At 47.6% G+C, this 25125-nt stretch overlaps 1 protein-coding gene across 1 annotated transcript; it reads right to left on the bottom strand.

The window, feature by feature from the left end:
• Positions 1 to 331: 331 nt before the first annotated feature.
• On the bottom strand, positions 332 to 24678 carry SYT8 (synaptotagmin 8). Its single transcript, XM_037899624.2, has 9 exons — positions 24439 to 24678; positions 14637 to 14756; positions 11965 to 12122; positions 11068 to 11163; positions 10427 to 10594; positions 8938 to 9105; positions 5384 to 5501; positions 3032 to 3165; positions 332 to 1891 (listed from the first exon to the last, which is right to left on the bottom strand). The coding sequence occupies exons 2-9, from the start codon at positions 14737 to 14739 to the stop codon at positions 1658 to 1660; spliced, it is 1179 nt and encodes a 392-aa protein (XP_037755552.1). The 5' UTR covers positions 14740 to 14756; positions 24439 to 24678; the 3' UTR covers positions 332 to 1657.
• Positions 24679 to 25125: the final 447 nt, after the last annotated feature.

Below are 25125 nucleotides of genomic sequence, written 5' to 3'. Positions count from 1 at the left end.
GAAACCTTCATCTAATTTCAAGTCTAAACTTCCCAATGATCGGTTTATATCCATTTGTTCTTGTGTCCACATTGGTATTGAGCTTAAATAATTCCTCTCCCTCTCCCTCTCTCTATATTTATAGAGAGCAATCATATCTCCCCTCAACCTTCTTTTAGTTAGGCTAAACAAGCCATTCATGGAGTTAGTCAAGACAGGGTGACCAACAAAGAGAAAAGGACAGTCAATTAAATGGTGGCACGATATAACCAACCATACGATTGCTTGAATACATAAGGTTTACAGAATGGCTTTCTCCACAGCAGAGAAGGCAGAGTGAACTGTTTTAACATTCTGGATTTTATTGTTCTGTACCTCTGATGCTTTTCCAGCATAGGGATTTTTTTAATTATTACTATTAAGAATTATTCATATGATGGAGGCACCTAGCAGCCCCAGCCGAGATGGGGGTCCCATTGTCTAGGCACTACATGCACACAGACTAAGAGTGTGTTCAGTGTTCAGTATTTGCAAAGATGCGGTTTGACACCTGGCCAATTCCGTCTTCTCTCAAGAGAAGCCCTGGCTGGCAAAGGCTGGCACAGGTGCCCCGTGGCATCAGGGTAAAACTCGCCTAAAGTCTTAATCTAAAACAAAGAACCCCTTAAAAATCCCCAGAATGAATGGCCCCTTGAAATGCAAATGCCGGAGGTCTGTCTAACTAGGTACCTAGCCCCATGACCATTGTGTCAAAGTGGGTGTCCCACAGCATGCTTGGGAGGTAGGGCATCCCTGGTATTCCCACTGAGAGACTAGGTGACATGCCTAAAGTCCATTGGAAGCCTGTAGCAGAGCAGAGATTTGAACTCCAGTGCCTTGACTGCAAGTCTGTCCTTCTACCCGCAATTTGAGGACCAGACTCCTTGACATCACATCTTTCCCTAGCCTGCCATGACTCAGCATCTTTGGCTTGTATAAAAATCTAGGAATGCCCTCCCCCCCCAGTAAAATATGATTCTGGATGATCATCCCACCTGGGTCCTTCCAGTAAGAAGCAGCCCATTCATCCGTGGCAGTCCATTGAACTGTGGTGTTGTTTTTGTGCAGGTTTGTGTCAAAGGAAGTGTCCTTATTGCATTATTTTCAGTAGCATGTATTTCTCTCTCCTAGACATGGTGGAAATAACCCACTCCATGTGTCCGTACATCTCCAGTATTCCCCTCCTCACCTGAGGCCAGGCTCTTTCCAGATCCCCACCCACTCTGCCTGGGGTATAATTGTCTCTGCGTCAACTCCCAACCCCAAAATTTAGCACAGAGACATGTTCCACACAGTCCCCTCCACTGGCTCAAAACAGGATAGTTATGCTGGGGATGGATTGTAGGTTCGGGTGCTCTCAAAGCTCTTGTCATTAGCCTAAGGTGCCCTGAGTGCATGCATGAGTGACCAGCTCCCAACATGGCCTGGGGAACTTGGTTCTTGCTCACTTACATTTTGGCTACAATCGATACAGATTGTATACTAATCAATACAGATTCTTCATAGCAAAATCCCCCCTACTCTCCCAGCCCGGGCTCTTCTTGCCTTTCCTTGGCACTCCAGACCATCCATCCAAGCATGCCCATTGTCTCAGGTTCCTTATGCTCCCGAGTGGAGAGAGAGAGATAGAAGCCTCCCTTTATTTGCCAGGCAAAGGCAGCTTGAAGTGGGATTTCAGCCCCAGGGCTTTGTCCACTTCTTCTACCAGCTGCAGGCTGTGCCACTGGGCGATGGGTCGGCGGGGATTGGCCAGCATGTCTGACCAGTGGCGCAGCTGGTTGCCCGTGGCTCGGCAGCCCAGGAGCACCTTGCCGATCTGTTGGTTCTTGGTCACCTTGTCGTGATCCCAGACCGAAATCACCAAGTCGATGTTCTGGAGGGAAGGCACAAATGGAACAGGTGAGAGAGAGAGAGAGAGAGAAAGAAGGAAGGAGGGGGTGCATGTAAAGGGATAATAAAGATAATAGGGGGCAGATAGAAAAGGAAGCAGAAGAAGATGGTGGGCAAAAGGATTAAGCGGAAAAGAAACTTGAGGGTGAATGGCTAGAGAGAGAAGCGTGATTTCCCCATAGGGATGCCTATGTAAAATGTTTGAATCCCTTCTCTCTGTGAGGGGTATGTTCTCTGTCTCCTAAAAAGTACCGCTGGCCCCTGAGCAGGTTGGCTGGGGCTGCCTACGGAGGGGCATGTAGGCCTCTGCAGCAGTGTGTATAGAATCAGTCACGGAAGGGTTAAGTGGCTACTGTAGAGTAGATGCAGTTGGGTTTGTTAACCCCACATGCTTCGTGGCCATGTAGAAAAGGAGGAAGAAGCCAGCCATGACTGGGGATGGGCTGATTGGACAGACTGACTGACTGACATGCATCCCCACCCCTTCTTGAAAATAAAGCATGAACTTTTATTTGGGATTTGGCTTATCCCCTGGAAAGGGAAGGGCTTGGAGGTTCAGCTGGTTGGGCTGGGAGGGTCATGCTCACACCAGGGAGAGGGAGAACCCGCTCTGGGATGCTCCCCATTCCTTTTCATTACCTCCTGACCACTCCCCTGCTCCCAGTCATGCTACAGAAAAGTGTGAGAAATACAGTATCCGGGTCTGGAATGAAAAATGCAATCAGCAAGGTCCCCTACACTTCCCCAGGGTAAATCCGGGGTGAGAGATTTCCTCGGAGGATGATGTCATCAGCCAAGAGGGGGCAGCACCTGAAAGCCACTCGCCCCCCATTCACTCAAACCCTTCAGCCCACACCGCCCTGAGTTCCAGACTTCTTGTCTGTCTGTATTGCAGGAGATCCCTGTATTGCAGGAGACCCCACTTCATTTCCCTTAGCCTTGCACAGCAGCTGAGCAAAGCTAAGCCCCCACCACAATGGCAGCGCCTGGCACCAACAGGACTATTATAATTTTTTTGTTAGTACCTTCAGTTATAGCAGCCACTTCACAGCCAGTGACTTTGGGTTCATTGCTAGTGGTGCCTGTCTGTTACTGAATGCTCTCCCTGGCTGGGGAAACCTACCTGGATCTGGTTGAAAGGCACCTCAAAATTAAACGCCTCATTGAAGTAGGGGCTTAAAGTGCTCTTCTTCACACCTGTCTTCTTCTTCTTCCATTTCTTCTTGTTCAAGATAAGCTGCACTTTGACAAAGGGGTCTGAGAAACAAAGAGAACGTAGGCAGGAGTGGAGGGCATGACCAGTCAGTATCATTAATGCTATCCTTTGGCGCAAAGATTTCCACAGCTGGCCCATGAAACAGCTTCATGGAACATTGACATTCAGAATTCTGCTAGCTTTCCTGGTAACTGGCCTCTGCATGGCTTTGCCAATGCCCCTCGGTCATGACCTGCAGCAACCCCTGCTTTCCAGTCCCGGGCTTCCCCCACAATTCAGCCAATCAACCTCAGTCCTGATCTATGATATCTCTTGAAATTCCACACAGCTCTGCCAATGCACCTGAATCCCAACTTCCAGGCTTCCTGCTACTCCTCATAGTGGTTGTGTTGGGGCAAAATGAGGAAGAGGGGTAGATTCAAAGGAGAGGCATGGGATATGAGGCATCTAACCTCATATGCTAGGGGGTTCCTTTAAACAAAGAGTGGAATTGCTCCCAGCCCCATACACGCAGAGGAGGTCTACCCTGAGCCCTTTCCACCCACAGACACAAAGTCCCCCCACACACTCTTTGGGATTGCCCCCAGAGCCCTTCTGCTGAGGGCAAATGCAGAAGTTGCCTATTGTACAAGCTTTTGCCAAACTGTGTTACAAATATATGTTTGCAGTGTTGCTGTAGTCATGCTGGTCCTAGGATATTAGTGCAGGGGTAGGCAACCTATGGCACACGTGCCAAAGGCGGCAGGCGAGCTGATTTTCAGTGGTGCTCTCACTGCCCGGGTCCTGGCCACTGGTCCCGGGGGCTCCGCAGCTGGCCTGGGGTACCGGCCGCCAGACCCCTGCCAGGTGGGGTTCCGTCTGCCAGCCCCGGGTCCCAGCCACCGGTCCCGGGGGCTCTGCTGCCGGCCTGGGGTCCCAGCCGCCGGCCCGGGGCTCTGCAGCCGCCCCCAGCTCTGGCCTACTGGCCCCAGCCTGAGGCAGTGAGGGGTGCAGACTGGGGCAAGAGAGGGCGCAGCTCAGCACCCCCACCTTAAAAATTGTTCCAGCGCCACTGTACTGGGATATTTTTAAGTCCTGATTTGCTGCTTACATCACTATCATGCCACGTGGAACAGCGCACTGCGTTTGATGTTGAGATTAGAATGTACATGTAAGAACTGGAATCAGAATTTTCTGACAGATTTCAAGATTTCCAGCAATTTGGCCCAATGCTTTCTTTTCTAATTAAACCTGAAAAGTTCAATGAAAGCGACTTGGATTTGTCTGTATTTCAGTGGATGGGTGTTGAAGATTTCAAAATGCAGCTCATTCAGTTAAAAAGCTCAGAATTGTGGGCATCAAAGTTTGGAGCTCTGCAGACTGCACTTGAAGCTACCGAGAGAGATCATGGAGCCTCTATTCTGACCTGCTGGATGTCCCTGCCAGTGAAATTTAACTGTTTGAAGAAAACTGCATTTGCAATGCTTTCAGCATTTGGATCCACATACCTGTGTGAACAGGTATTTTCACACATGAAATCTGTCCTCTGTCCCTCTCACAGCCAGTTAACAGCTGATCACTCAGAAGCCTGTGTGCAGCTTAAAGTATCCCAATACGTGCCAGATGTTGGAAAACTCAGCAAGGGCAAGGATCACACTAAACTGATAAGATCTGCATTTTAATTTAATTTTAAATGAAGCTTCTTAAACATTTTATAAACCTTATTTACTTTACATACAACAATAGTTTAGTTATATATTATAGACTTATAGAGAGAGACCTTCTAAAATTGTTAAAATGTATTTACTGGCACGCAAAACCTTAAATTAGAGTGAATAAATGAAGACTCGGCACACCACTTCTGAAAGGTTGCCGACCCCTATATTAGAGAGACAAGCTGGGTGATCTTTTTCATCAGCAGAAGTGGCTCCAATAAAAGATATTACCTCACCCCTTATCTCTCGTGCAAATATATGGTGTGAGTGTTGGAAACTGGAACTAGACAATCAAGCTCATTCATCCTCATCACCTGAGGCTGAATTTGAATCCACAACTCTTACCATTGGTGCCTTCTGTATTTCTGTCTGTCTTATTTCCACTCCCATTATAGCAATAGGAGTCAAGCCTGAACTGTGCTGGAGCAGAGAGAGACCTGTGTTTAAGGCAAACCTGTCTACTTGGCACTTATCTGTCAATGCAGCATCATGGTGTGTCCTTCCTTGTGTGCCCCACACTCCCGAATCCCACACTGTACAACCATTGTGGCCGCTTCTGCCTTACCTGATAATCCACTTGAGTCCATCCTCTTGAGCTTCTTGGCTTCCAAGATCACCACGGTGAGCTTACTGGTGCTGGGGATGTATCGGAGTGAGAAACAGATCTCCCCAAGGCGCTCTTGCTGTTAGAAACACAAAGTCAAAAGAGAAGTGATCAGTGAATGCTTGATGGCAGGATCAGAGCAATATAGCCAACCTGGCCAATGCCAGGGGCCGGTGGGGCTTTATGGACTAGGGTTAGCCTTGGGGCCATAGGACTCCCAGGGGTAGGGATAGGGTTACCAAGGGTATGGATCTCCAGGGTAGGGTAAGGCCTGTGACCAGTAGGGAACTTCAAGGTAGGCTTAGGGCTTGGCTACACTTGCGAGTTACAGCACAATAAAGGAGCCCTGGGTGCACTAGCTCACTACCCATCCACACTGGAAAGGCATGTAGAGCGCTCTGACTCTGCGGCTACAGCGCTGCTGGTACTCCACCTCGGCAAGTGGAATAATGTTTGCTGCGTCCCCGCTGGAGCGCCGCGGCGCCAGTGTGGACGAGATGTTGCATTACTGCACTCTGACCAACTTCCGGAAAGTCCCATAATCCCCTTAAGTCAAGTGGCCACTCTTGTCATCGTTGTGAAATCGGCTGCAGGAATGCGGAAATGCCCTTTCAAAGCTCCATTTCGGAGAAGCCAGCTACTTATCAGCTCCCGAGAAAAAGCAAACATTTACTGTTTGCTTTGAGTGAGTGAGAGAGAGGCGGGGGGAGGGGTTCTGAATTTACAAGACAGCATGCTGACACACTCTCAGCACCCCAAAAACCCACTCTCTTCCCCCCACACATACACACAACACCTTCCTGTCACACTCCACGCCACCACCACCCCCATTTGAAAAGCAAGTTGCAGTCACTTGCATGCTGGGATAGCTGCCCATAATGCACCACTCCCAATGCCTCTGCAAGTGCCGCAAATGTGGCCACACCAGTGCGCTGTCAGCTGTCCGTGTGAACAGACTGCAGCGCTTTCCCTGCTGAGCTCTGCGAAGGCGGGTTTAACTCACAGCGCTCTACATCTGCAAGTGTAGCCATGCCCTCAGAGTTACAAAAGGTAAGCTTCTCTGGAGTAGGACTATGCATGGGGCTGGTAGGGCTTCCCAGAGTAGAGTTAGGGTTACTAAGGGTAGGCCTTCACTGGCTACGGTTAGACCTGGGTCCAGTAGCACTGCCCAAGCTAGTGTTAGAATTACCAAGGGTAGAGCCCTCTTGGGTCAGGTTAGGCCTGAGGCTGGTCAGGCTCCCCAGGCTACAGTTAGGGTTACTAAGGGTGGGGCTTTCCAGGCGAGTGTTATGCCTGGGACAGGTAGGGCTCCCTGAGCTAGGGTTAGAGTTACTAATTGTAGGGCTCCCCAGGCTAGGGTAAGGGTTTCTAAAAGTTGGCCTCTCTGGGCTAAGGTCAGGGTTACTGAGAGTAGGGCTCCCTGGGGTAGAGGTAAGGTTATTAAACGTGGGCTTCTCTGGGCTAGGGTTTGGCCTGGGGCTGGTAGGGATTCCCATATTAAAGTTAGGGCTACTAAGGGTAGGGGTCCTTGGTATCAGGTTACGCCTGGGGCCAGTAAGATTCCCCAGGCTAGGGTTAGCATTACTAAGGGGAACCCCTCTGGGCCTAGGGTTAGGCCTCAGGGTGGTAGGGCTTCCCTGGCTTGGGTTAGGCCTGAGGCCAATAGTGGTCCCCAGTCCAGGCTTCGGGTGGCTAAGGTAAGTGCTCTCCATCACTGCCTCTGCTGCACCTGTCCTGTGGATACACAAAGGAACTGGCCTGTGAATGCAGCATCTTTTACCTGCATTTAATCAGTTCTCCCAGAAGGGTGCCACCGGACATGACCACAACAGTAAAGATACAGGTTACACCTCATGCTCCAGGGGTTTAGAAGTGGGAGAAAACGTCCAAATTTGAAATTTCAAACAACATGTTTTGGTTGAAATTACAATGAAAAAAAAGGGTGAAAATGTGAAAATGTTTGTGAAAATGATGTCCCGTTCTCTGAGCTCCTCTAGTGTGGAATTATAGCCTCATGCTTTGCAAGCCACAGTTCATCAAAGGCCATGTTCCTCTGGGGGCAAAGTTTGTTGAAAATGTTGTCTCTTTTTTGTTGAAATGTTGATGAAATTGCCCATTTTTCAACACTTTGACCAGCTGGTTGAAAAGTGGGACATTTTCATGGAAATGTCATTGAAAATACTGTCCCAGTTTTTGGTTGAAATTTTGACAAATTTGCAAATTTTTGATCAGGTCTGCTACACACTCCATTGTGGATTTTTATCAGGTGAATAAATAATTTACAATTAATCTTGTATTCCCTGAATTTTACCTTTTTTTTTTTCCTATTTGCAAATAATCTTCAGACACACCAAGAAAATGTCCAGTTTTATAACTAGGCAAAATTAATAGCAAACTTCTACTTGTTAATTAGGAGTATTACAACCAGGGCTACAAACTATAGTTCATGCTGTAACTGATGGGACTCATTTACATAACTTATGTAACTATTTTATGTAACTCTAATTACATAAGTGGTATAATTTACAGTGAATAACGAGCACGGCATGAATTTTGAACTGTAGATTTGACTGTCATCTTCAACATTTGCATTTCACACTGTTTTGGTTAGTAGCTTTTCATCCAACCAGAGAATAGAAACAATTCCACGTGACTAGATAGCATTGCCAATTCTTGTGATTTATATCATGAGTCTCATAATATTTGGTGCTTTTCTTAAAACCCTAGCTCCTGGACTTCTGTCATTATAAGAAAATTTCCATTTTCAAACAACTTTTAAAAAGTACAGTTCTAGCCTTCTGGCCCTCATGATTATAGAGGAAAGCTTGAAAATGTGAGCCTTAATGGCTCAAAAAGCAAGAAAAATAAAAAGAACCCAATGTTTATTATTTTGAAAAATCTCATGAATTTGAAGTCAGGCCACGAATGATTTGGGGGTGGGGGGTGCTGACTCATGACTTTTGACTGCTTGGCTTGGCCATCCTGCTTCTGTAACCAGCCATTTCAGCAAAAGTTGCATCAAACAGAGCAACTCAACGTTTGGCAAATATTCCAGCTACAAATGTGCTTTTCCTACTCCTTTCAGGGAGGAGCGAGTTATTTCACCCAGGCTCATGGAGCAGTTTACTACCCACAATCCTGGCCATCCATGCTGGCTAGTGAGTGGGAGAAGGCTCCTCCCACTCTTCACCCCTCTCCATCCTTTCCTTGTTTACTGGCTCATTGCAGGGAATCTGGAGGGAGTAGCCTCTTCTCTCCTCACTGTGTCTGGAGGGGAAATCTGAGCAACCAGGCAGGCTTTGCTCCCCTGTGCAATTGAATAAGGACTGCAACAGTCCTAGCTCACGGGACTTCAGCAGAAGTACTTGCTGACGAGGGAGGTGCTGCTCAAGAGGAGAGAAGGTGGTGGAATCAAAATTTCCATGGGGAGATCTGTGAGATATTTTGCCACTGGTTCGGTTTCACTTTGCCCACTTGCTGCTCCCCTCACTCCAGGATTTGACTTGTATACCCACCTCCCTCTTACTGGCAGCGGTGAGCTCTTGCCACTGTTCAATCACGTGCTGCAGATCAAAGTCGCCCAGAGGCAGCCGGACCTCGCCGATGATGTCGTGTTTGGCAAAGCGGTTGAAGTCATAGATCTGCATCACCAGGGTGGACTCGGACATCTCCGCCTGGGGAATCTGTCCAGGAGGAGACCAGAAAGGAATGGTAGTGGGGGGGTTTAACAATATCACTGTCGTGCTCTTCTGTTGGAGCTCAGTCTCATGAGACTGGGGCAGCAGAGCTGTAACAGAGTTTCCCTCACTCCATTGCCACTCCCTTTCCCCCTGCGCTGAAGGCACATCTGGGCCTGGGCAGGCCCTCCTCCTCTCCCAGAGCGAGAGTCAGCCTCCATTGTCATTCAGCGCTTGGATTCCCAACACGCTGCTCTGCTGGCCCTGAACCCTGAGCAGGAAGGACCCCTGAGTCTTGGAAACCAAAGGAAGGAGGGAAGATTTGTTGCTGTGATCATTTGCAGGAGGGAGCACTGAGAGGTGACAAGTCCCGGTTTCCCACTCAGACTCAGCAGAAGAAACTGGCAGGACGCAGACATGTTTGTGTAGGAGACCAAAGCTTTACTCCTGCAGGTGTGTGCATGGGGCTGCACAACCGGGAGAGCAAACTGATCGTGCTCCAGGACACACATGAGTGAGGGATTCATGGGGGGCAATGGAGGGGAGTGTGCAGGGCACTACTAGTAGCAGCCTGGCTGCTGCAGCACTGGGAAGAGTGCCGGCTTCATTGAAGCCAATTAGTCAGTTTCTGCTTAGGATTAATGCCTCTTGGGTAGTAATTGCTGGGCTAAGGAGGCAGTTTGGCTCAGCAATGGGGAAGATGTAAGTGGGAGGAACAGGAGCTAGGGGGAAGCTCAGTGGGTGAGCCTGAGCTGAGGAGAGATGGCTGTATAGAATTCTCCTCCTACTGTATAAGCCTGCCATGCATTCTGTTGTACTGTGTAAGTGAAGAATAAATACCCACGTGGTAAAAGGGTAACAATCTGCTGTGAGGGGGTGGTTAAGATAGCAAGAAACAGGCCAGGCAGTACGGCACACTGGGTAGTCACAGAACCGCCCTCTGACAGGGGAAAAGTAAGTATGAATGTAAGAAAATCTCAGACCCTGTTTCTTTATTCTCAAGAATCCAGGGCATAAATGGGGCCATATGGGTAAGAATGGGTGGGCCTGAGGAGACATCCATCTTCTGTGTCTCTCCTCCTTGGCCTCACTCCTGCCACAAAGCAGGAGGAATTTGTTGGAGGCGCAGCAGTGCTCTCCCTAACAGGATCGTGTCCTCATCCTGCTTACTTGTTTACCTTGCTCTTGTACGTGCCACACTCTGTATCTGCGCTCTGCAGGATCAGCACTCGCTATGTGAGGTCTGCTTTCAGCTCACAAACAGTGAGTCAAGAGCAACTTACAGCAGCGATCCGGATGAAAGGGAGTAGCTGAGAGCATTTCTCACCTGGAAGGTGAAGGTCTCATTGAAGACAGGGTTCAGAGTCTTCCGGTAAACCTTGCTTTCATACTTCTTCCTCATATCAGATGTTAAGTAGACAATAACGTATGGGTCAGAGGTCCCCCCGCTGTCCATGGCCTTTAAATCTGCTGCCTGCTTCACTCCAACTTTCATCTGAAAAATATCAACAGCAAAAGGTTATTCCATGTAAGGAGAGACATCTGGCTCGGCTTTGCAACCTTCCAGGTGGATGTACTCAAAGTCTGTTGCAACTGGGCACAGAAAAGCACGGTAGGTGCTTTTTGTTGTAGGAAGCAACGTTGGGGGTGCTGTTATGGGTCAGTAGCCAGGAAGACAGGAGGGACCCTGGTGGCCAACTGGAGGGCTAGGACCTATTTAGTATCTGCAGCTGTGCCCACAGGTTTAGGGGAGGAACTGGAGCTGTGTGCACAACAGAGGATCAGCATGTTGGCTGGCTGTTGTGGGGGTGGACAATGTGGTGGGCAAGGGGAAGAGGTGCAGAGCTGGCTCTGAAAGGAGACGGTTTGGGATGCTGTGAAGGAGGAGAATCCGACGATACAAGAAAAAGGCATTTCCTGCATCTTCCATCAGTACTAGGTGGCTCACCCTGGCGTAGCAAGTCCTACCTCCTGGCTACGGAAGTTATACTCCAGGGAATACTGCAGCCTTCCTCGCTTCTCGTTCTCGAGTCCAGACTCCAAATCTTCCATATCTGGCTGGACCTACAGAAAGAAAGCAGCAGAATGTCTTCTGAAATAACATTGCTCATGAAGATTCAAGACTGGGATCTCTGGGATTTCTCCATGGCTGGAGACTAGGGGCAACAATGCAGTTCTCTAACCATGTCACCATATTCCAGAGATGATGCTGCCAGCCCAAGCTGCTTGCTCCTTCCTGAGCAGATAAGAGTGAACCCCAAGCTCATTACACTGTACTGCAGTGTGCTGCAATCCTGGAGGTCACTGTTTTAAAGTGATGTTTAGATTGTGACAAATGATGAAAGGATCCCTATTACATTCTGGGAGTATGAGTCTGCAGACCGGCCACACTGAAGTGAGCCAAGCAAACAAAAATCAGGACAGCCTCAGGATTATGCAAGGCTCCATTAATAAGCCCAAAAAGGGACACTGGTACATCTTATTCTGCCACACTAAACATAGATCTCTCTCATGCTGGCTGCTCCCAGACTCAAAGACAGTCTGTACTTCCGTTTTTCTTCCTCTGTTTCCATAGCTGATTAATTTGGAGCTCATGAAAATGAGTAACTCATAGCACTGGTGCAGAGGAAGTTCTCCATACACATCTGTGCTAAACCATCCTTATTCTGGCCCGCAGCAGACATTGCTAACTTAGCTTGAGGTCGTTTCTGAACAGAAGCTGCCCCAGTGGTGTGTCCATGGCAAAACCCGTAAGTTCTTGGCTCTCCAGCCTTGTCACTCAGTTCACTAGAACGTGCTGCTGCTTTCTGAGTGCCTCTGCATGCTGTAGACTAAGGCAGAGGAGGGGCAATGGGAGGAGCATACCAGGCTGGCAGTGGTGGAGCCATTGATGTTTTGCAAGTTGAGTTTCTCCTTCTTCTTGTGCTTCTTCTTGCAACAGCAGCACTTGATGATGCAGATGAGGAAGAGGATGAGGAGAAGGCCTGCCGCAATTGCAATGACGATGAGAGCCCATCTGGGTACTGTTGCACCGTTTTGGAGACAAAGAGAGAAAGAAATGGGGTTAGATCACTTTTTATGGAATGCCTGTCTAGATAATCCCTGTTTCTAGGGAGAGAATGTTATCAGCACTCCTGAGTTATCATCTGAGCCCTGGGCACATCACTTAAGGCCCAAATTGTGGACTTTAGGCACCTACATCCACATTTAGGCACCTAAATAAAAGTGGCCTGATTTTCAGAGATGTTGAGCTTTTGCAACCCGCCCCCACCCCCAAACTAACTCAGAGCTGTGTGTGATCAGCACTTCTGAAACTGAGGCCACTGTGACTGATCTGCTGGAATATGGATTAATTAATTGTCTAATGTTTGGCGCACCCATCTGAAAAGTCTGGCCTTACCTTCCCTGTGCCTAAGCTCCCTAGCTGTCGGGGGGTGGGGGGGGAAATAATACTCCACTACCCCCTAGGGATGGAGTGAGGGTTAATTCATTCATGTTTGTACAGTGCTTTGAGACCAATGGAAGAAGTGAGAAGTATCATAAAAGGCCAAACGGTCGATGTAAGTTCATTTCAAACATGGGTAGCTGGGTAGAGAAACTGGCTGAGATTTTCGAAGCAATCTAGGCGATTTAAGTGCAGGCAAGTCCTGAAATGCTACAGTGGCACAACGGCCGTGCTTTACAGTAAATGCTCACTACAGCAACCGGAGGGGTTCTCCTGTTGGCATAGTTAATCTACCTCCCCAAGAGGCGGTAGCTAGCTCGACGGAAAAATTCTTCCATCGACCTACTGCTGTCTACACTGCGGGTTAGGTCAGCTTAACGTAGCTGGGGCAACTTCCCTGTTAAGTGTCAAGCTGGCCTTAGACACTTGCCTCCTATTGAAATTAATGGGAGCTATCTATCTAAATCTCCTAGGCTGCTCTGAAAATCTCACCCACTGGTTGACTGGGTTAGCAGTTTGTGCCATGGGGAGAAGGAAAGACCCAAAGCAGAAGCAACTGCACTCGTTCAAGCCAATAGCACCTCCGATATTGCACTCACTATCCCTCGCAGCCTGTTTTATCCCAATGTAGCATGTCCTGCTAGCACTGCAGTGCTGGTTGTTCTCATCTTCACAAGGAGACGGCAGCAAGCAAACAGGTCACATCCTGCACAAACACTGCCATGTCCTTTAAATCCCACTGCCGACACCCCGGCAGGTCCCTTTATGTGCTTCCTGATCATCATGTGCTTGGGAGAGACCAAGAAGCAGTGAAGGGGTTGTGAATATCAGATCCAGCAGTGACACATGTTATGTTCCCAGCCATCGTTAAATGATGTGTCATTTTGGTGGCGGAGGTGCCTCTCAGTGCAGGTCAGTGTGACAGAACCAGCATCGTATCCGTGGGAATTCATATTTGTTTAGAGGTTGAGATGTGAGCGCCCAGCTGAGTTATATCTTTTCCTTGTTCTGGAGATTGGCTTTGCTAAGCTCTTGTACTTATGATCGAGTTTCGCCTGCAGTTCTGCAGCAATCGAACTGGCCTGGGAGTTCACTCCCTTGATGCAGGAATTTGCTGCAAAATACAAACTTGCACTTTGGGGAAAAAAAACGTTCATGGCTGAAAAAACTCACGGAACAGAACATAACTGGATGTAACAGCTGCACTATTGCCTCCAGGAGTCCAGAGACAGCCTGGAACAATCACTCTCCGACAGCCATGAACCACTAGGCTGTTAAATCTGAAACCTAAAGATACCAGTTTCCATGGCCGCGTTGTTCACTCTTTCCTGGCTGATCTTTCTAGCAGAAACGTCCAATGAAACGCCTCCTCCTGCCCCCCCAAAATAAACCCTGAATGTACGAGTCGTTGCCAGATTTAATCGGGTTAACAGCTACCTACATTTTCAAAATGTATCAGAAACTGTCACTGGAGTGCGGCACAATCCAGGAATCAGGCCACAGAATTTTCAGGCCCTCCCCCGGCACCACGCTTATACTGTACAGCTGAGCACAACCTGAAACTGTGGTGCCACTAGGTGGCGCTGTCATCATTTCCTAAATTCCCCCTTTCTTCATTACTATTTCTAAGATGCCCAGTGGCTACAGGAGCCACCATTCAAACTTGAAACAGAGTACTCGTGGCACCTTAGAGACTAGCAAAGTTAGGACAAAGTCATCACATCAAGCCATCCTATCTTTGAGTTTTCACTTCAGGTCACCATGAAGTGGAGCTGGAGGGGTGAAAAAGGCAAAGGAGCTCGTTGGGAGAAGGGACCGCTAGGCTCTCAGGCCAGGAGCAGTGTCCTCAGTCTGCAGGGTACACCTCCCTCCCTCCCTGGTTGGGGTTCGGGGGAGCTGGCAGGGGTTTGGGGGAGCTGAGGGCTTTAAAGCTTATGGTGGCAGCCATGGAGCTTTGGCTGGTGGCAGCCATTTGTGAGATCAAGGATAAGACCAAGAGGAAGCACGGTTGACTCATGATGGATTCAGCAAATAAATTGATCCCTGGTGAACCCAACACTTGTGCCCACTCTGCCACCTTTAATTTACTCACGAGGTATTTTGTTAATAATGTCATCGATGAAGCCAGGCTTGGCAGTAGTCAGAGCAGCGGCACTGGGGGCAGTAGTGCTGTTTGAACTCATTTTGTTAGCCATGAGTAAGTGTGGGCGACCTGAAGAAACAAACACAATAATTGGGAAATTCATTTCCTTTGCACTGTTTGTCTCTCCAATCCCAGACTCCAGTAAGAGTAAATACATATAACATATGAAACAAACATAGTAAAATATGAGTAGCTTGGACCAGATCACCTCTGTAATAATGTGTTAATTTGCACTATACCATTTAACCACTAGGTGTCTCTGTGTGCTGGACAGAATTCCAGACAGGTTGTAGTCCCTGATAAACAACAGAGACAAAGCTGGGACTCAAGCTATGCGGAAGTCTGTTTGATTGTGTCTGTCATCTGTGCTTTTCTTTAATAAATGCCTCCTATTTAAGAAAGACTGTGATTCTATGTAATGTGACCGTCTCCTCCTGCAGAGAAACTACTGGGAAAAGGACAGAGAGGATGAAAGCTCCACTTGCCCTCAGGGCGTTTTCCTGCAACCATCGCCTCAGGTGGGAGAGATGTGAGGAGCTGTAGGTGCAGGAGTTCATGCTCCCTCCCAACCCTATACAATTCAAGGATCCAGGGGGAAAGGAACTTCCTTCTCCACAGAAACAGGAGCCATTTGGCACTGACCTTTCCCTGTGGCAGCATGGCTGGAGCAGGAGTTGTTTGCATTGACTGGATCCCCTTGTTCAGTAGCAGCCTCAGAGGGAACCCACGGTAGGTAATACATGATGCCACAGAGAGCAGTTTCTCTCCTGCTCCGTTCTCTTCCTTCCCCAGCACTGCTCCTGAATTCCATTCATGGTGCAAATGAGTATCCACATGAAGCAATGGAGGGGGAGATAGTGGAAAGTCTGTGATCCATGCATGGAGTGCCCAACTCTCATGGGCCCCTTGCATTTCTATTGCACCCATAGGTCCCTAAGGATTCCAACGTATGTGGGCGGTATTACAAACCACACAGACAGACCTCTGTTTTCACTCACTGAAATGCAGCCCCCTCTGGGGTGGAACGTAAAAGAGGATTAGTAGCAGGCTGTAACTCCACACTGCAGTTCAGCACAGGAAATGGAGAACACTGTGTCCAACTGAAACTACAGCACGTTAGTAAACTTGGAGCAAACTAGACACTAAGAACTGCATCATAGTACACCATCTTCGTTATGATGCTGTGCAGGATCTGGGATCCTCCAGGCCTGAGACATGACTGGATCTTTCACCTCTGCTACGTTAATCACAGCCTCCAGCACTGAGACAGTAGCTCATCACCTTTATAGAAGTGCACCATGGCATCTAGTGTTGGACCCTTAATCCCCAGGCCGTGACTGTATTACCGCTGTTCTATGAGAGCATTGCACCTGGCACCCACCAGCGCGGAGACACAGTCATATGGCCAGTGGGACATTACAGCATGGACAGGTGGAAAGAAAGAATGAGTGTCCAGGAACCACACATCATCCTTTTTTCCAGAATTAACAGGAAGAGATTTATTATTAAATGAATAAACATGGAGAAGAGAGGCTCGGGATGTGTGTATGTGAGGCTGCTAACAATGGACCAGGCCCCATTACTCAGCTGAGCAGTAGCTCACACAACTAGTCCCATTTATTTCAATTATTTATATTACTATAGCACCTAGAGGTGCCACCAAGATCAGGGCCTCATTGTGCTAGTCGTTTTACATACACATAGTGAGACCCAGTTCCAGGCCCAAAGACCTTACCGTCTAAATAGACAAGACAGACAAAGGATGGGAGGAGAAACAGAAGCACAGAGAAGAAAAGTGACAGAGGAGCCTGGAATAGACCACACCTCTCCTGGGCCAGTGCTATAGCTATTGGACCATACTGTCTCCCTTGGGGGTAGCCATGAATAATAGCTCAGCCTTGTGCACAAAGGGGTCACAATCTGGCCTAATGTTGGCTGAGTGGGAAGCAACAGGAAAAATTGCTGAGATAGTGAGTCAGCAATCGAAGAAGTCCTTAGTAGGGACTTCAGCAGGAGGCAGTGTGTGCTAGTGGATGGAGCACTGGACTGGGAGTCAGGAGACCTGGTCTAGTCCTGGCTCTGCTCCTGCCCTGCTGGGTGACCTTGGGCAAGTCACTTCACCTCTATGCCTCAGTTTCACCATCTGTAAAAGGGGGTAATGATTCTGACCTTTGTAAAGTGCTTTGAGATCTGCTGCTGAAAATCTTTAGGTATTATTAGTACTATTACTAGGAATGTCTACAGTTACAATATACAAGGCCCTTTCCCCAAGCAAGGGTGCGCAACACCCATTCATGAACGCGCTGGGTGCTGGCCGGTCAATAATCAAAGCCAGGTGTGTGGCTCTCCTCCCTGGAATAATATTAATAAATGCCATGCCAGATTGATGTGATGGACACTGCAAAGTATGTGCCTATTTACCTTGGCTCCCAGCAGCCACTTGCTGAATGTGAGCATGTCTCCATTTAATGAGAAAATGCAAGTGTATATTGTCCGCCACTCAGCAAAGAGACAAGTAATGGGCAAAGAATATTCCTAAAGAGAAACTTCCCTTGACTGAGTTTTGTATGTTTCATAACACTAATGAAGGTACATGGAGCTTTTTGTTTTCAAAGTGATTCACAAACCACAGCTAATAATTGAATTAATTAATTACAAGGCTATTCATAGATATTTAGGTCAGAAGGGACCATTATGATCATCTAGTCTGACCTCCTGCACAACGCAGGCCACAGAATTTCACCCACCCACTCCTGCGAAAAACCTTGCAGTGCAGTGTAGTAGCACCTAGAAACCCCAACGGAGATCAGAGTTCAGCTAACACTGGGCACTTTTGAAAATCCCATGTAAATTTCCAAACATCAGGCAGGCAGAACAAAGAATGGACTCTATTCAGTGCTGAAGGAAGGCATTTTAGAATCCTGAGCATACATTTGTCTGAAGTAAAATTACTCCAAAGCAGCCATTAGAAAGTACTTTAATTAATTTTGTTTTAACTTCAGTGAAAAACCTCTCTTGAATTTAAATCTTCCCCTGCAGTGACAGCAACCCTAACCAGCCGCTAGTGCTGTGAATCAGAAAGTCAAAACTGTAAACAAAAGTGAAAGTAACCTGTGCGCCTATGTCCCTCCGAGTTCCATGAAATGCAAAAAGAGGATCCATAAAAATGGTGCAAAGCAAATTAGATTTTTAATGGTCTTGCACTTTTAATAATCCAGTTTGGTGTATTCAGTACTCCAGCTAACGAACACTGGGTTTCTAATCGTGTGCATTTCCCCCCTCAAATCTCTGTGTAAACTGTCAGATTAGAAATTTATTCCCATTCACACTTAATTTAAGAAAGCCACTGCAGGAATTTCTACTGCCTTTGCTGCATAATAGACTTCTATAGTGATGCCCAAATTTCTGGACTGTGGCTCAGACAACGCACCCATAGGAGGGAACAAAACCACCACTTACACCCCTATGCCTAAGGCAGCAAGATACTGGGTCCAGGTATTGTAGAGATATGTTTATGAAAGATTGTGATTTGGAGATGCTCCCTCATAAGGGACAGTGTGGGAATTTGGAGATGTACCCTGGGAGGGTGGACCGCAGCTCACTACAGAAGCTCTCCAGTTTGTTTTATTAAAGTTGTATTCCTTTCTCATTCACTGGCTTGTTATTTAATGAACCCCAAGATTGTTACAGGCATGTAGGAGTAAGCAAGGTTATTTGCCTGCGGACTCCCTCCGTGGAGCAAGTGGGCAAGGAATGGGTGAGGAACGAGCATAGCCTTGGCTCCAGCTCCCTACTCACTAAGCCAGATTGGGATAAGTAGGACAGTAGACTTTACTGATGGCAAAGTAAATTCCTATTCCAGGAGAGCAAGAAGGAAGCATTGGGACTCAAAGTGGAGTCTCTGAGGCAAAATGTCTCCTGGGGCTGCTCCCTGGTTGATGCAGCTTTGGCCTCACCCCTTGCTCAGGGCTGTGAGCTTGAATCACAATCTAACCCTAGGAATACACAAGTTGTTGGACAATAAGCTGGTTCCTCCTATAAACATGGAACAAAAAGATCTTTGGCATGTGCCACGCCCTCAAGATAGCTCTGGCAAACAAACAGTGATAACTCTCAGCTGGCATCTGGAACAGAGCGTCAGGAAAAATGTCCAACTGCACTGAATGATGTGGATTTTATCAAATTCACAGTATCCAGTCCACACACATACAAGTGCACAAACAGGCATACACAGATGCCAGCATGCACAGGGACAGGCATCTGATCAGAGACTCAGAGATACTTACACTAGATGTAAACATGCACCCACACACGTATACACATATTGTATATACTGAATGGACACATACAGACATGCATACACTTACAAATACATTCAAACATGTCATGGATAGATACAAATGCACACACACATACTCTATACACACGCACATGCATACACACAGGGCCTGATTCTCATTTATACTGTGGTCCCTTTATATTGCTCTGGCAGCAAAAAGGGGCCTTAAAGTAGGAATACATTACACCACTGCCGGTGTGGTTTAAAAGGGCCTGAGTGTATGTGAGAATGAGGCTTATGGTCTGCATCTATGCACTGCTACGTTCACCAGGCAAACGGTCTAACTGTTTATTGGCAGGGGCCTTAGAAATGGGAAGGAAGGAAGGAAGGAAGGAAAGCCCTTGCTCAAATGGCTGGGGCTCAGTGGTAGAGAACAATGAAATAAGAGAAGAGGAAGAGCACAGAAACTTCTGTATCATCTTTCACCAGATCTCAAAGCACAATATAAAATTAGCTCTACAACACTCCTTCGAGGGCGCTAAAGGATCTCATCCTCTACCTCTGGGGTGGAAATACAGCAGCTGCTAAACAGCACACAACAATACTACACAACAGTTTAGGATAGGAGGTGAAGAACAATGTATCCAACTGAAACCACATGGGGATTTGGTTAGGACAGCATGGACTAACACCCCTGCTCATTCTAAAAATGCCACAGAAGTTCTAATACTTTGACTGCAGGACAGTACTGAGGCTCAGGGACAGGGCTGTGTGGGAAGCTTGCTGGCTCCTCTGTTGTTATCTTCCTTCACTAGCACCCAACTCCTCCAGGCCCTGGACAGCTTTCTTCTCAGGAGCACGCTTCATCTGCCACAAATGCAACATTTATACCTGGCTACACACCCCGGAGTGACGTTCAGCCTGAGAATGGGTGTGTGCCTGTCGCAGATTAATGTGTGGGTGTATACACAAAGGTGGGGATCAGGTGTCCAAAGCAATTCTTTCCCACTGCCTGTTAATTGCCTGGCAACGCTCCTGCTTTACTGGGCGTCATTAAAGGTCAGAGATTAGTGTCCCAAGGCCACCTTCCCAAGGAGCTTCTCCAGGCACCTTATTTCTTAACATTGCAGAAAATTGATTTCTGGTGCTATTCTCCTCCCAACACCTTCTGTAGCCCAAGGGCTCCATTAACACTATAGACCAGCTCCTCAGCTAGTGTCAATTAGCATCACACCACTGACATGAGTGGAGAGATGCTGACTTTTATGTACAGGGACAGCTCCCTAATTGGTGTCAGCCTATCAGCATTCCCTTCGATGGTGCTTTGCTAATTAACACAGCTGAGGGCCTGTCCCTATATATAGAAAGCTAGTGAGAGGCCGTCTTCTTCTTTTTCTCTTCTTTTTTTTCGTGATAGCTAGAATACCAGGTTGATTGTATGAGGCTTAATATCAATCAAAACCAGCAAGTCACGTGTGTGTAAGTGTAATGGGGCAGGGATTAGCCCTAATGCATTAGCAGAGCTGTTCAACTTTCTCAATTTCCCCTCAAGCAGGAAGAACTGAGAAGCAAGACAGTTTAGCCCCCTTTTACTTCTCTGCTCCCTCTTTACGCTTCAAATCCCAGGGCCTCATTCTTCTTCCACTGTGTCTGAGCAACTGCCACTGACTTCAATTACTGCTATTAGGTGAAAGAAATATATTACACTGCAATACCCTTTCTGTAGGAGAAAGTTAGTACAGAGTTGAGGGGGTTCTGCTGTTCTGGTAAGGAGAGCAGGGATAAATCTGAGCTTTATAAGGCAGCAGCAGGCCCTTCCATCCTGGTTTGTTTTATTGGTGGATCTCTGGGGATGGGGGAAGCTGCTACCCAGTTGGAAGTGTTCCCTTGAGCTACGGTTGCTCCAGTTTCGGTTGGTCGGGTGGAAGGCAGCGGTCACGGTGGAAGGAAGCGGAAAGCTGTGCAATATGGGTCAGTGGTGGTGGTGCCAGAGTTTTTTATACCTAGGCCATCTTGGTAGATTGTAGGTTCACGTTAGGAGGGTCTTTCACATTGATATAGCAGGGGTGGACCCAGAAGAAGTGCAGGTGCAGTTAGCGCTGAGATTTTGATGCGGGGGGACTGCCCTCCCCCCAACAAAGTTGCGTTCCAAAGAGATCTGGAGATTGGAGGGTGCAATATGGGTATTGGTGCAAATACACACTAAACCAGATCCTCAGCTGGTGTAAATCAGAGTAGCTTTTCAATGGACCTCTGGGGAGCTATGCTGATTTACATCAGCTGAGGGGCTGGCCCAGGGTAAATATCAGATAACCTACCCAGTCAGGTGAACAAGTAGGAGCAAGCAAACATCAGCCCATCAAGGAAGATTCTTTTCCCCAAAAACTACACAAGCAAATAAATACTTAGATAGTTTTTGATTGGCTAGTACAGGGGTGGCCAACCTGTGGCTCTTCAGAAGTTAATACGCGGCTCCTTGTATAGGCACCAACTCCGGGGCTGGAGCTCCTGGCGCCAACTTTCCAATGTGCCGGGGAGTGCTCACTGCTCAACCCCTGGCTCTGCCGCAGGCCCTGCCCCCACTCCATCCCTTCCCGCCCCCTCCCCGAGCCTGCCGTGCCCTGGCTCCTCTCCCCTCCACCCCCCAGAGCCTCCTGCGTGCCACAAAACTGCTGATCGGGAGGTGCGGGGAGGGAGGAGGAGGTGCTGATCGGCGGGCTGCCGGTGGGCAGGAGGCTCTGGGAGCAGGGTGGGGGGAGCTCATGGGAGGGCTGCTGACATATTACTGTGGCTCTTTAGCAATGAACATTGGTAAATTCTGGCTCCTTCTCAGGCTCAGGTTGGCCACCCCTGGGCTAGTAACTAGAGATGAGTGAATACTGCAAATATTTTCAGCTCACACTGCAGGGTTTTCTGTGTTTATTTTCCATGAATAGTCTAACAAATGAGTTTCCTGGATGGTCTTGCATTTAAAGCACTGGTTGGCAACCCAGTATATCTTGATCCAGTTCTCTCTGCCACAGACCTCCCGTGTGACCATGAGCAAGTCATTCAATCTCTCCCTGTCTTGGGTCCCAATCTGTAACAGAGACAATCATTCTCTTTCTCCCACATGTTGTCTGACTTGTCTATTAGATTGGACACAGGTTCTGTCTCGTATGTACTTGTACAGCACCTACCTCAATGGGGTCTCTATCTCAGAGCTACTGTAGTACAAATAATTAACAATTATGATCCTTGCAAAGATTCTGGTGAAACAGGGAATGTTAAGCAAAAATTGAAGAATGTTTACTGAAATCAAACCAAGAATTCACAGTCATGTGCATTTGCACAATACAATCCGAGCATAGGCATAGATAGTATGGTTCCTATATTAGGGGGGCAGGGGCTTACTGCTATTAATAATAGGTATAGGTCTAACTTCCAGATTGACCGATTTAGTGGTATTTAAATTACAGTGTACTTAATGAGTGAGTCGGGGCAGAGATGCCACTCTCTCCCCAAGCCCCGCTGTGTAGGGCTGGCCAGCCCGAGCAGCCCTGCCGTGTGGGGCTGGCCTGAACCGCCTGGTGTCACCACTCACCCCCCAAATGTTCTTCCATGCCCCATAGAGAGGGCACGCCCCACAGTTTGAAAACTTCTGGTATACAGTTTGGGTGCAACACCCCTTCATGTCCCCCAAATTGCCGCCCCTAAATGAGCAGGTAACAGGAAAGTACTATATGTCCAGTCAGAGAAGTATGAATTTGAATATTTAACACTTGCAATAAAACTGCTCAGGACCAGACTTCAGAACAAGAATTCTTTGGAGACATTATTCAGTGAGTACCTTTAGTAACAAAATAAACTGAAGAAAATCACAATTTGTTTGTGGAGCCATTCACAAACAGAAAAAAAGAGGAGAATTATGTGGAATAAATGCTTCATTAGGCATTAATGGCTAAGTTGTACTAGTAACTAAAAAGTATCTGTTGGATTTTCTCTGATTTGAACAGGTTGCTTCCTGCCATGATATAATGAAGTAGATCCCATTGCAAGACTAGCAAATAGAAGCCCACTATGGGTTTTCATTCTCCATAGACAGGCCCCCAACCTTCTGCACCTTCCAGCTGATTTGTGCGGCTCTGGCAGTTCAAAGCAGCCCTGAAGCTGGCTTAACTGGTTACTTGAAGACTTCTCTTGTCTACAGAGGATCTTCAGGGGGCAAGTTGCCATAACAATTCATACACTGCCCCCACTTTTGGTCATGTGGAAAAAGGGGCATAGTCAGGGTGTCCCTATCCCACAGTGATTCCCCAGATGCTGGAATGGCCCCTTAGTACCATGGGCAGATGGTGTAAATCAAAGCAATCTTCAGACTGCTCTAGCTTGCTCTTATGGATACCTTCCCACTCACTCCCTCTCTCCCTGAGTTGTGCTGTGTGTATCATGGGCCCGTCCAAGGATCTGGCCCGGAATCTTTGCATTCAATGGCCAGATTGTCAGCTGGTAAAAAATGGGGTAGTTCCAATCTGTAGCTATGCTGATTTATGCCCGTGCAGGATCTGGCCCCATGATATATAAAATAAGCAGTGACACGTAAAATGTTATGTCGTAGAACATATTTCTTAAATGTTTCCTCAAATGGCCAACTTTATACTGTTTTGTAATATATTCTACAACTGCTCTTCATCCTGCCAATGTAAATATCCTGAGTTCCACAAAGCTTATGCAGTATTTTGGATGAAACCATCAAAGTCCTATCGGTTCTCCATTAAACTTCCCTCAATAGTTTGCACAGAAGTCAAGCTTGGAACTGATTTCCTTTCCCTAAATCTCCTTTCCCCTCAACCCCATCAGGCAGTATGCTGCATGCTAGATAGTTATTGGCCTGCCAGTCTGAGAGATGGCTGCATTTCAACAGAGCTGAATGTATAGTGCCTGTAAAGAACATTGGGTCCCATCAAGATGGAAGGTGCTACATCATCATTGTACAATAGTACTATTTGCTTTGCAGTGCACTTGATCAGAGACAGAATAAATATACAGGAAATACCTTTATTCTGACCACCAAAGTTGGACAATGAACAATTCTGCTTATCCTGTGGGTGACTGCAGTAAACAATAGAGCTGGAACTAGTCAAAATCCATACTTGCCCACCAGCTATTGAACGCTTAACATTCTGCAAACCAGCCCCTCCAGCCGTCCCCTAATGGGCAGGAAATGAATGCTGTGCACAAGAATGAATATACCCAGACCACGGGGCACTAAGCTGATCGTACGGGATAAAGCTTGGCTTTAAAGCTTGGGATTTCCGAGGAAAGAGGCACTCGTTATCACTGAGGAAGATACATCTGAGCTTGAGGCCAGACTGGGATCTAGGTTACAGCTCCTATAGAAGTCAATGGGGTTGCACACAGAGTGGAATTTGGCCAGTCATTTTGTATCAGATAAGCAGGTAAGGGATATATAAGAGGAAGGAAACCACTTACCTCTTTGTTTCTAGCTTCCCTTTTTCCCACCTTAGCAGCAGCTGAGCCCTTCTCCTGGGTACACTGATTCCGCTCCCTACCTCGGAACCTGAAAAGGGCCCATTGTTGTGGGGGCCATTAGCCCTCAGCTCAGCACACAGGGCTGGTGGCTCACAGCAGGGATCACTGTGTCTCTGTACAGTGCAGCCCAAACAGGAAATTCTTCTTTGCGAGCTGCGAAACCAGACCGATTGGAAAGGCTCTAGGAAGCCCCACCTCAGGCATTAAACTATTCACCTGCACACACAAAAAACCACAAAGGGAACTCCCAGTGGGACCAGGAAGCAAAATCAAGAGACTCTCTCTCTGCCTGGGGACAAGCTAACAGGCTTAAGAAACTGGAGGCAACAGGTATTGTTGCTCTGCTGCTTGTTTGTATCAGGGGGACAGGAACCTCTGAAGTGGGAAGCTTCATTAAATTTGGTGTTAATGATCTTCCTTATTTTGACCCACCTCAGCATACCTGACACCCACACCTTCTGTTAAAGCCACTTGCTGTAGCAGTGATGGGGCTGCAGGTTGTCCACCACTGTGTTATAGACTTCTCACTGGGGAAGTCTGGGGAAGGAGTTATTAGCAGCTACCCCACAGCCAGCGTTGCTACACCACTGTCTACAGTGACTGTTGCTGGACGAGGCTGGGACTGAA

This window comes from Chelonia mydas, chromosome 6, assembly GCF_015237465.2.
Source record: "Chelonia mydas isolate rCheMyd1 chromosome 6, rCheMyd1.pri.v2, whole genome shotgun sequence".
Taxonomy (NCBI): domain Eukaryota; kingdom Metazoa; phylum Chordata; order Testudines; family Cheloniidae; genus Chelonia; species Chelonia mydas.
Note: the sequence above shows the minus strand (reverse complement) of the source record. Positions and strands in the feature narration are given on the sequence as shown.

Bases quoted from the DNA above. Each gene is read 5' to 3' on its own strand.
- SYT8 (XM_037899624.2), bottom strand. From the start codon at position 14,739: ATGGCTAACAAAATGAGTTCAAACAGCACTACTGCCCCCAGTGCCGCT. The intron at 11,164-11,964 runs GTATGCTCCTCC...TTCTTTCTGTAG, and splicing joins GCTCCACCACTGCCAGCCTG to GTCCAGCCAGATATGGAAGA. The intron at 1,892-3,031 runs GTAGGTTTCCCC...CCTTCCCTCCAG, and splicing joins TGCCTTTCAACCAGATCCAG to AACATCGACTTGGTGATTTC.